Source organism: Molossus molossus, unplaced genomic scaffold (assembly GCF_014108415.1).
Source record: "Molossus molossus isolate mMolMol1 unplaced genomic scaffold, mMolMol1.p scaffold_m16_p_3, whole genome shotgun sequence".
Taxonomy (NCBI): Eukaryota; Metazoa; Chordata; class Mammalia; order Chiroptera; family Molossidae; genus Molossus; species Molossus molossus.
Window position 1 is genome coordinate 120,306,493 of NW_023425366.1, and position 12,074 is coordinate 120,318,566.

A 12,074-nucleotide genomic window follows, 5' to 3' on the forward strand; every position below is an offset into this window, starting at 1 on the left:
TGGGACCAGCTCGTCGTGCCTCTGCCCCTCCTACCAGTCTCGACGCAGCTTCTTCTTTAATTTTGTAGTTGTAGGCCTTCCATTCAGCTTGATTTCAGGCGGTTTTGAATGATGGTTGTTCTGTAGTTTAGTTGTAACTTTGATGTGGTTGTGGGAGGATACAATACCGCTTTTACCTACGCCGCCATCTTGACCGGAAGTCTCATTGGTTGATTCTTATATGCACCCTGACCACAGATCAAGCCCACAACCTTGGTGTATGGGGATGATGCTCTAACCAACTGAGTTATCCAGCCAGGGTAGTTGACCTATGGATTTATAAAACATATTATGATGTGGTATTAAAGTTGAAAAAACTAATTTGGAGGCTACTGTGTAAGGCAGGTATTTATTTTTTGAAAAATATTTTTCACAAATTTATATAATTTTTGTCTCATTTTTCCTACATCTTTAGTAATTATATGTGAAGAAAGGCATCTAAAATTTACTTTAAAAGTGATCTGTGGCTAGATAAGAAACCACTGTCTTCAGATCACCCCCACTTCTTGAAAAATTTGAAGTAGTTCTTTCCAAATTGGCTAAAACAAGATCTGCTTCAAAAATATGAAATAGGTCCTGGCCAGTTTGGCTCAGCAGTTAGAGCACTGGCCTGAGGACTGAAGGGCCTCAGGTTAGATTCTGGTCAAGGGCAGGTACCTGGGTTGCAGGTTTGATCCTTGCTCTGGTTGGGCTGTGTGGGAAGCAACCAATCAATGTGTCTCTCTCACATCAGTGTTTTTACCTTCCTCCCTCCTTTCCACTCTCTCTAAAAATCAATGAAAAATATCCTCAAGTAAGGATTAACTAAAACAACAAAAATAAAAAGATATAGGATGTAATTACCACTTTAAAGAGGTGAATGTGTCACTGGCAGTACTAACAACACTTAGGATGTGAACCTGCCCACCCCTAGGGTTTCTCTGTAGGTGTACAGAAGACCTAATACAGTACCATCAAGTGAGCATTTGTAGAACCTGGGCTTTCTAGGCATAAGACACATTTCCTGCACTTAGAAAACGGAGCCAGGGAGATAAGATGGACATACCTGTAATAAGGAATAGGATGTGACAGGATATAGTCAGTGCTGAAGTGTAAGTTCTGCAGCTCTTCAGAGAAGGGAAGGGGTGAAGCCTGGGGTACAGGAAAGAAAGGCCCCAGTAGGGAAATGAGCCTGGCAGGACTCAGCACGGGGAAAGTAGGAAGCAGGACAATGAGCTTATCCCAGTTTCAGATGACTCACAAATACTGAAAATGGGATTGAGACACTGTTGTATATAATTTTATAGTTTTGTATACCTGTCTTATATCCTGCACAGTGCTGAGCACTCTGAAATTACTTACTCTGATTTAGACTTTTAAGTGATAATTCTTCTGCTAGAAAGCAGATTTGTCACTTAGGGCCTTCTTATTTTATCATTGTCCTTTGTTTCTTTTCAGTTCAGGCTGTGGTTACATTGTAAATGAAGCATCCAGCATTTGTACAACTTGCAACAAAGATTCTTCGAAGTTTAAATCTGTTTTTCTCAGCTTCGATATGTTAATCGATCTTACTGATCACACAGGTACCCTCCATTCCTGTAGTCTCACAGGAAGTGTTGCTGAGGAGACTTTGGGCTGCATGGTAAATAGCAAAAAGGAAACCATGTTTAGAAATATTTCCAAATTGGATTTTCTTCCTCCAAAATATAGGTTATTTTGGTGAACATTTGATAGAAATTAACTTATTAATAAAGAGGTCTGTGAAAAATTTATCTTGATTTAAATATGATTGCTTTCTTTGATAAACAAATAATTACATATTTTATATTGAAATCATAGCTAATATTATTAGGAATGATGACAGAGGCCCTGGAACATAGTTAAGAACAAACAAGACATTTATATAGTCAAGTAACAATGGCTAAAACAACACAATGAAGATGTCGATCAGTTATGAGGTGGCTCTTCCATAAGGAGGGTTTGGCAATATTTCACACGTTCTGCTGTATAAAGTCAGTCACAAGTGTTCTCCATCTGCCACTATAGGACAGCAGCAGATACTTAGAGATTAGATTGTACACTTGATGATAAGCACTTGTTTTTTATTGTTAAAACCAGCTCCTGAAGTTTACCATTAAACCTCAGTTCCAAGTGATTTCCAGTTTGTCAAGGGCAGTTTTCTGTGCCAAGCCACCTGATTAGCTTCAGAGATTCAATTTAAAGCAGGTCTTGGGCCTTATCTCCTCCATCAAGAGAATTGAGCTGTAATTGCTATGAATAAAATTCCACTTCTAGTGAGCAAAGTGAATTTATCCTTGTTGTCAAGATGAGTTATCTATATGTACTTTGGAAATACTTGTTTGATTTTTTTTTTTAACCAGGTAAATGAGTTTCTTGCAATGACGGATGAACAGAAAACAGCATTGAAGTGGCAATTTCTTTTGGAAAGAAGCAAAATTTATTTAAAAGTTAGTATATTTTACAGTACTATGTTATTCTATATATTCAAACAAAAGGAAATCCTAGAGTGACCTAATAAATTAGGAAATTTGTTGTTTTAATAATGCCCAATTCCCCGATATACAGAAGGATTTGGCTACTGCAGAAACAACGAAAGTAATCAGGTTTTTGTTTTTGTTTTTGCATTTATCTTCAGATAGAGCAGGAGGGAGAGAAGGGGGGAAGAGAGAGAGAGAGAGAAACATCAATGTGAGAGAGACACAGTGACTGGTTGCCACCCACATGACCCCAACCAAGGAAGGGACAAACTGCAACCAAGGTACGTGCCCTAGTGGCAACTGAACCCAGGACTCTCTGGTCCGCGGGCCACTGCTCTAACTGCTGAGCCAAACTAGCCAGGACTAATCAGGTTTTTTTCATATAGTGTAAAGTAGTTACAAATTGCACCAATTAAATAGGTCAACAAAGAAAATATCGAGTAATGTTAGCTCCAAGACTAGGTACCTGGCTTTAGAGTCAAGCTGGGTCTCCCCCATTTCCACAACCCATGTGCAATCTCCTCACTTTAGTGAACAGGATACAAGAGCATATAGTTAAATGCTTAAATGCTTAGATGCTGAGGTGAGACAGACTCAGGTAAGAATCCCAATTCCACCATTCCTCAGCCTGTATGATCCTGGGGAGGTTAATTAACTTCCCTAAGCCTCTAAAATTCTGTGATCCCACAACTCTGATCAGACTCCTGCAGCACTAGCAACACCACAGTATTGGAGGATCATAGAATCTTAATGTTAAAGGTGCCAAAAAGGAAGTGAGACAAACTCCCCTTATTTTGCAAATAAAGAAAATGGGAACAAGAAATGTTGCCAGCTAGCCCCAAGTCACAGGTGAGAGAGGACTACTCTGCCTACAAGATTTCTCTCCTCCCATTGTTCTCAAATGTTTTCTCTGTTACATTCTTAACAGTTTTAAAGCTCTTGTTTGAGTTTTGTCTGTATTACTGTACTAGAACTTAACATTGAGAATAATGTAAAACATATTCATGAGCATGCATTTCATTAGCTGTAGTGATATCTCAGGTCGCGTAGCCTCAAGAAAATTACAGTGCATTCTGGTGAAAAAATGAAAAAAAAAAAAAAAAAAAAAAGGCAAATGACATCTTAGTATTATTAGGAAAATCGCTGTGATCTGATAGATACCCTGAAAGAGTCTTTGAGAATACTGTATCACTCCATCTCAGCCTCATAAGCAGGTTTTTCCATTTTCCAGTGTTTTCCTTCCCTTGTGGCCATAAGTATATCTGAATAGGTTTCAGACATGGAGTCACCATGGTCTCACCAATAGTTCTAGGAACTTGGTGCAAGGATTCTTCACTACTAGGCTGAAGGGGAGAAATTACAGTAATTTCACAGAAATTACAGTAATTACAGATTTACTGTATCTCTTCTACATTAGACATAAACATTGTCTATTAACAGACATAACTACTATCTATTCCCAAATCAGAATATAGTCAGATCCTTGACCAACTTTATTTTTCCTCCAAACAGGAGATGCCTGCCACTTGCTAATGAGTTTAATCAATTTAAATATATGGCAACTTAGTTTTCCAAACTTGACTCAAACATAACAACAAATTGCTCTTAAGTAAAGGGATGTTATACTTTTCAAAGAATATATTAAAAAGATGTTTAAATCAGATTTAACAAAAAATTTAAGCAGATATAAATGATTATATCACAAAATGTGGTAAAGACAAGAATCAAATACAATTTTAATTGTTATAAATTAGTTAAAATAGAACTTTTAAAAATAAGAACTTAAAGAGACTGGGGATAGGGGTGTAGGAGCCCTAATATATAGTGACAGAAAATTATTTGGACTCTGGGTCGTGGGCTCACAGTGCAATATACTGATCTTGTAACAGAGATTCACACCTGAAACCTATATGATCCTATTAACCAATTTTACCCCAATAAATTTAATTTAAAACAATGTTAAAGAACTTATATTGCTCTGCTAATATGATAAAAAGAAAGTATTCTATGTAGAGTGAACAATTTATATATTTATCATATTTCAATTAAAAATAATGACTACTCAAAATGGTTCTCTTGGAGAGATTTCAAAGTGAGGTATTCATTTTAATGTTTCAAAACATATGGTGATATTAGACTTACAATATCCTTGTAACTCTGATATTAGTGTTAAAGAATGTTCCCAATGTTCCCAAAGCCCTGGCCAGTTTGGCTCAGCGGTTAGAGCGTTGGCCTGTGGTCCGGAGAGACCCGGGTTCGGTTCCCGCTAAGGGCACGTACTTCGGTTGCAGTTTGTCCCCGGCCCTGGATGGTCGTGCGGGTGGCAGCCACTCAATGTGTCCCTTCACGTCGATGTTTCTCTCTCTCTCTCTCCCTTCCTCTCTCTCCCTCCCACTCTATCTGTACAAAAAATGGAAAAATATCCTCGGGTGAGGATAAAAAAAAAAAAAAAAAAAAAAAGAATGTTCCCAAAAAGGGTAAAACCATGACTCTCATACAAAAAATAAAATGAACACGTCAAAGATTTTATCTAATTCATTAATTAATAAAGGAACCAATAAGGTGTTTTTTAAAAAATGAGTTCAGAGGAAAATTGGAAGAATAGACACATATGCAGACAATCAGGAATGCTAAAATGAGTTTGCTTATAGATGCAAAACTGACCTCTTCTACAGTACAGAATCAATTGCATCTTCACCCAGACAGAATTAATTTGGATTTTTATGAGCGACATCTGTATCACTATCAGTTTTTATGACCTACAGCCAATGCAATTAAATGTGCAGACCATTGTACACTCAGACAACTTGAAAGGTACTCTAGCCAACACCAGCCATGGAGAAGCATTTCACTGAAAGATGCCAGCTCATCTTTACTGCCCATTTCAAAGTCTTCCACAGTGTTTCCTGACGTTATTACATTTTTTCCTATTAGTCTTTGAAATTAAAATGGCTAGCTAATGTGTACTTCCACTCCATATTAAATAAAATGTTGGTGAAAATGCTCTGTTAATTGTAAAAATTAAGACATCATTATTAATAGACTTCATCATCATATTCCTATTGTCTAACAGATTATGTTACTACTACCATATATTAGGTTAACTTCTCACAACTGATAGTTTAAACACACTTTAAGCCCTATTTTTCTACATGTTAGATTTGAAATCCCAACTTTCCTACCAGAGAGAAATGTCATGAAAAGATGACATGAATTTTTTTTACAAAAGCCAGATCTGTAATTTCTCTACTTAACTCTGCCTGAGACTTGACCTCTTTTCATCTCAGTACTTGAATTGACATGTTAACATCTGTAAGCAAAATTTGCATTTCTCTATTGCATTCTCTGGTCTGGTTATTGTTTTTCAACTTTATATACACAGTGATTTTTAAAACTAATTCTCTCTTTCTTTTCTCCCTAGTTTTTTTTATCAGACAGAGCAAGGGGTGGAATGAAAATTAGTGTGCTCTCATGTAAGCTTGCAGATCCTATTGAGGCAAGTAGGAACTTGTCTGGACAAGGAAAGATTTAAACCAGATATCATTGTAAACTCTGGAAAAGAATATGAGTTTTAACTCCCGTTGATGTGGAAATGAGTTTGAAAATTATGGATAAATTTAATTTTTGTTCAAATGTGGTAAAAATGTTTCTATAAATTGTTATGTTTCCTTCTGGAGTTGGTTTGAGGGTAAGCCTTAAATATCTATATCACCCAGGCTTAATTCTTAGAAGGCCATTTCTATCAGCTTTGCCTTCTCTCTTCCCACGTTGGAAAATGTTTGTATGAATAATAAACAAATTTAATCTTTCCCACAGATTGATTTCTTTTTTTTTTTTTAATCCTCACCTGAGGACATTTTTTCGTTTTTTGTTCAGATAGAGTGGGAGGGAGAGAGAGAAAGAGAGAGAGAAACATTGATGTGAAAGGCGAACATCGAGTGGCTGCCACCTGCACAACCCGACCCAACCAGGGCCGGGACAAACTGCAACCGAGGTACATGCCCTTAGCGGGAACCAAACCCGGGTCTCTCTGGACCGCAGGCCGATGCTCTAACTGCTGAGCCGATGCTCTAACTGCTGAGCCAAACCGGCCAGGGCTGATTTCTTAAGCCCCTTTCCTCTTTGCCTTTTTCTATGAGAAAGATCAGAACCTGTAAAAATGACTTATTAAGCCCAGCTGGTGTGGCTCAATGATTGAGCATCTACCCATGCACCAAGAGATCACCAGTTCGATTCCCAGTACGGGCACATGTCCAGGTTGTGGGCCTGATCCCTGGTTGGGGGCATGCAGGAGGTAGCCAATCGATGTTCTCTCTCATCAATGTTTCTATCGCCTTCTCCCTCTCCCTTCCTCTCTCTCTAAAAAATAAAAAAATCAATAAGGAAAAAAAATTTTAAAAACAATTTACCTAGAGCTTGGCAATGGCTCAGTCTGCTTTCCTAGAGCTGCAAGGGCTAAGACGAGAGGCCAGGTAGGAACAGTAGAGGTCTGTGGGCAATGTTGTGCAACTGCTTTAAAGACTGTAGAGCTCTGGGAATCCCTTGCCTTCTCTGATGATACATTGCAGCTACCCAGTACTTGCGAAGGCTTGCTGACTCAGGGTTGACATTTATGAGTCTAAATCAACTGGGAGGAGACTGACTTCAAAAGTTATATGAGTGATGCTGAGTATCAGAAACTTGGAAGGGTGGGAGGCCTGCTTGGACAGTGGGACAACAACCTCCATTCTACCTCAGCCATCCTTACAGGAGCCCCAAAACACTCTCCTCAGCTCCACACCATTCTGAGTTACTTGCTTCAGGGCACAGACCCACCTACATGGTCCACATTGATCCACATTCTGGGAGGTTTGGCCAACATTTGAGGTCTGTACTTCAGAAGGTTACACTTCACCCACCTTAGGAGTGAAAAAAAAGTATATGAAACTTTTTTTTTTATCCTCGAGAACATTTTTTTTGTATGTATATTCAGATAGAGCGGGAGGGAGAGAGGGAGGAAGAGAGAGAGAAAGGCATCAATGCGAGAGAGACACATCGACTGGTTGCTACTCACACGACCCCAACCGGGGCCGGGGACAAACTACAACTGAGGTATGTGCCCTTAGTGGGAACTGAACCTAGGACTCTCTGGTCTGCAAGCTGACACTCTAACTGCTGAGCCAAACCGGCCAAGGCTGAAACACTTTTATAAAGCTGGTGTTGGGAGATAAACTTATCTTGTCAGTAATGTTTTCTCTGGCTTTTACTATATGCAGCCATGGAGGAGGGATATGAGTTGACTGCTAGTATGTCCAAATTGTGGTAATAAGCAAGGTAATGAAGGATTTGACCTCGTTGTGCAAACAAGTGTGCCCAACTAAGAGCTTTCTTTCTCTTGGGTTGGGGAACAGGTATGTTAAACAAGGTGGATTGAGAGGGTGGTATTCCATTGTATGGATGGACCATATTTTGTTTAGCCATTCATCTGTTAATGGACACTTGGGCTGTTTCTATCTTTTGGCTATTGTGATTAACCATCATAACTGCTATGAACATGCATGAACAAGCCCCCCCCCCCCCACTTTCTTATGTTTTTCCTGACTTTCTGTCATCAATCCATCATTCTGTATTTAAATATACAATATACAAATACAGGTTACACTATAACCTGCTTTTACACTCAATAATTTATAACCAACTTAAAAGAAATTTTGTTTTCTTTATTGATCTTAGAGAGAGAAAGTGAGAGGGAGAAAGAAATAGAAACATTGATGAGAGAGAACATTGGCCGCCTCCTGCATGCCCCACACTGGGGATCAGGCCCACGATTTGGGCATGAGTCCTGACCGGGAATCGAACCGATGACCTCTTAGTGCATGGGTCGACACTCAACCACTGAGCTACACCGGCCGAACTATAACCAACTTTTTCACATCATAATGATTCACATCATTAAACATCCCACATAACTTTAATAACTTTAATCATCTTTATATAAGTATAGGATAGTGAGTACAATCAATCCAATATTATTAGACAGTTAAGATGTCTTCCATTTTTTGCTATTATAAAAAACAACTGTAGCTAAAGTTTTGTCCACATTTTTTTTAAATTTTTTTATTAATTTATTTTTGTTACAGATGTTTCTCCTTTTTCTCCCCAGACACCCTCCTCCCCTTCCTCCCCACCCCATACCTGGCTTTGTTGTCCATGTCCATCAGTTATGCATATATGCATATAAGTTCTGTGGTTCATCTCTTTTCTTTCCCCACTACTCCCTCTTCTGAGGGTTGTCAGTCTGTACCCTACTTCCACATCTCTGGGTCTACCCAATTCCTCAGACTGTTATGTTCATTATATTCCACAAATAAGTGAGATCATGTGATATCTGTCTTTCTCTGCTTGGCTTGTTTCGCTGAGGATAATACTTTCCAGGTCCCTCCCTGTCGTCTCAAAGGTTAAGAGATCTTTCTTTCTTACACCTGTATAGTACTCCGTTGTGTATATGTACCACAACTTTTTTATCCATTTGTGTACTGATGGACACTTGGGCTGTTTCCAGATCTTAGCTATTGTAAATAGTGCTGCTATAAAAACAGGGGTACATATATTCTTTCTGTTTGGTGTTTCAGGCTTCTTAGGGTATATTCCTAGAAGTGGGATCGCTGGATCAAATGGCAATTCAGTTTTTAATTTTTATTTTTATCCTCACTCGAGGACATTTTCCCATTTTTTGTTCAGATAGAGTGGGAAGGAGAGAGAGGAAGAGAGAGAGAGGGGGAAACATTGACGTGAAAGGAACACATCCAGTGGTTGCCATCCGCACAACCCAACCAGGACCGGGGACAAACTGCAACCAAGGTACATGCCCTTAGCAGGAACTGAACCTGGGTCTCTCTGGACTGCAGGCCGACACTCTAACCGCTGAGCCAAAACGCCGAGGGCCAATTTTTAATTTTTTGAGTTAACACCATAGTGTTTTCCATAGTAGCTGCACCAGTCTGCATTCCCACCAGCAGTGTACTAGAATCCCCTTTTCTCCACACCCTTGCCAACACTTGTTGTTTGATGTTTTGTTGATGACGGCCATTGTGACAGGTGTGAGGTGATACCTCATTGTTGTTTTAATTTGCGTCTCTCTGATGATTAGTGATGTTGAGCATTTCTTCATATGTCTCTTGGCCATTTGTATATCCTGTTTGGAGAGGTGTCTATTTAGCTCCTCTGCCCACTTTTTAATTGGGTTCTTTGTCTTCCTTTTGTTGAGTTGTATGAGTACTCTATATATATTGGAAATTAACCCCTTATCTGATATATCATTGGCAAATATGCTCTCCCATACAGTGGATTGCCTTCCCATTTTGATGATTGTATCTTTTGTTGTGCAGAAGCTTTTGAGTTTGATGTAGTCCCATGTGTTCATTTTTTCCTTTGTTTCTGTTGCCTTAGGTGATGTATCAGTGAAAATTCTTCTGTGTATGATGTCCGAAATTTTGTTGCCTACATTTTCTTCTAGGATTTTTACGGATTCATGGGTCACATTTAAGTCTTTTATCCATTTTGAGTTTATTCTTGTGTATGGTGTAAGCTAATTTTTTGCATGTAGCTGTCCAATTTTCCCAACACCATTTATTAAAGAGGATGTCTTTACTCCATTATATGCTCTTTCCTCCTTTGTCAAGTATTAATTGAGCATATTGCCTTGGGTCCATTTCTGGGTTCTCTGTTCTGTTCCACTGGTCTATATGCCTGTTCCTGTGCCAGTACCAGGCTGTTTTGATTACAGTGGCTTTGTAGTATAACCTGACATTCAGTATTGTGATCCCACCTATTTTGTCCTTCTTTTTCAAGATTTCTGTGGCTATTCGGGGTCTTTTTTTGGTTCCATATGAACTTTTGAAGTATTTGTTCTAGTTCTGTGAAATATGTTGTTGGTATTATGATGGGGATTGCATTGAATCTATAGATTGCTTTGGGTAATATGGACATTTTAATGATGTTAATTCTTCCAATCCATGAACAAGGTATGTGCTTCCACTTTTTATATCTTTCTCTATTTCTTTTTTCAATGTCCTGTAGTTTTCTGCAAATAGGTCCTTTATTTCTTTGGTTAAGTTTATTCCTATGTATCTTAATTTTTTTGCCACAATGGTAAATGGGATTGTTTTTTCAGTTTCTCTTTCTGTGACTTCATCATTGGTATATAAGAATGCCATTGATTTCTTGACGTTAATTTTGTATCCTTCTACTTTGCCAGATTCATTTATTAAGTCTAGGAGATTTTTGATGGAATCTGTAGTTTTCTATGTATAATATCATGTAATCTGCAAATGACAGTTTCACTTCTTCTTTTCCAATTTGGATCCCTTTTAATTTTTCTTCATGTCTGATTGCTGTGGCTAAGACTTCCAGTACTATGTTAAATAAGAGTGGCGAAATAAGAGTGGACATCTCTGTCCTGTTCCTGTTCTTAAGGGAAATGCTTTAATTTTTGCCCATTGAGTATGACATTGGCTATAGGTCTTTCATATATGGCCTTTATTATATCAAAATATGATCCCTCTATTCCCACATTGCTGAGTGTTTTTATCAGAAATGGATGCTGGATTTTGTCTAATGCTTTTTCAGCATCTATTGATATGATCATGTGGTTTTTATTCTTCATTTTGTTTATGTGGTGTATCACATTTATTGATTTGCGAATATTGTACCAGCCTTGCATCCCTGGGATAAATCCCACTTGGTCACGGTGAATAATTTTTTTTGATGTATTGCTGGATTCAATTTGCTAGTATTTTGTTCAGGATTTTGGCATCTATGTTCATCAGGGATATTGGCCTGTAGTTTTCTTTCTTTGTAGTGTCTTTGTCTGGTTTTGGAATTAGAATTATGTTGGCCTCATAAAACGAGTTTGGAAGTCTTCCTTCTTCTTGAATTTTTTGAAATACTTTGAGTAGAATGGGTGTTAGTTCTTTTCTGAATGTTCGGTAAAACTCCCCTGTGATGCCATCTGGGCCTGGGCTTTTGTTTGCTGGGAGAGTCTTGATTACCTCTTCAATTTCCTTAGTTGTTATTGGTCTGTTCAAGTTTTCTATCTCTTCCCGGTCCAGTTTTGAGAGACTGTGTGTTTCTAGAAATTTGTCCATTTTGCTTAGATTGTCAAATTTGTTGCCATATAATTGTTCATAGTAGTTGTTAACGATCTTTTGTATTTCTGTGGTGTCAGTTGTTACTTCTCTTTCATTTCTGATTTTGTGCATTTGGGTTCTCTCTCTTTGTTTCTTGGTGAGTCTAGCTAAGGGTCCCTCAATCTTGTTTATCTTTTCAAAAAACCAGCTCTTTGTTACATTGATCCTTTGAATTGTTTTTTTGGTCTCTATGTCATTTATTTCTCACATTCTTTTAAAAAAAATCATTTTATTGGTCCTGGCTGATTGGTTAGAGCGTTGACCTACAGTCCAGAGAGACCCAGGTTCCGTTCCCACTAAGGGCGTGTACCTCGGTTACAGTTTGTCCCCGGCCCTGGTTGGGTTGTGCAGATGGCAGCCACTCGATGTGTCCTTTTCACATCAATGTTTC

The 12,074-nt window shown here is 38.5% G+C and overlaps 1 protein-coding gene across 2 annotated transcripts in view; it reads left to right on the forward strand.

Annotated features, from left to right (window-relative positions):
• MEIOB (meiosis specific with OB-fold) overlaps positions 1–12,074 on the forward strand; it is a 49,864-nt gene that overhangs the window by 33,071 nt on the left and 4,719 nt on the right. Inside the window, exons 11-13 of one of the 2 annotated variants that reach the window (XM_036280309.1) lie at positions 1,477–1,660; positions 2,400–2,486; positions 5,938–6,324. In XM_036280309.1, coding sequence (XP_036136202.1) covers positions 1,477–1,660; positions 2,400–2,486; positions 5,938–6,048 — 382 coding nt within the window. In that variant the 3' untranslated portion in view covers positions 6,049–6,324. Of the gene's footprint in view, positions 1–1,476; positions 1,661–2,399; positions 2,487–5,937; positions 6,325–12,074 lie in introns of those variants that run through there. The other variant, XM_036280310.1, reaches the window with a different exon arrangement.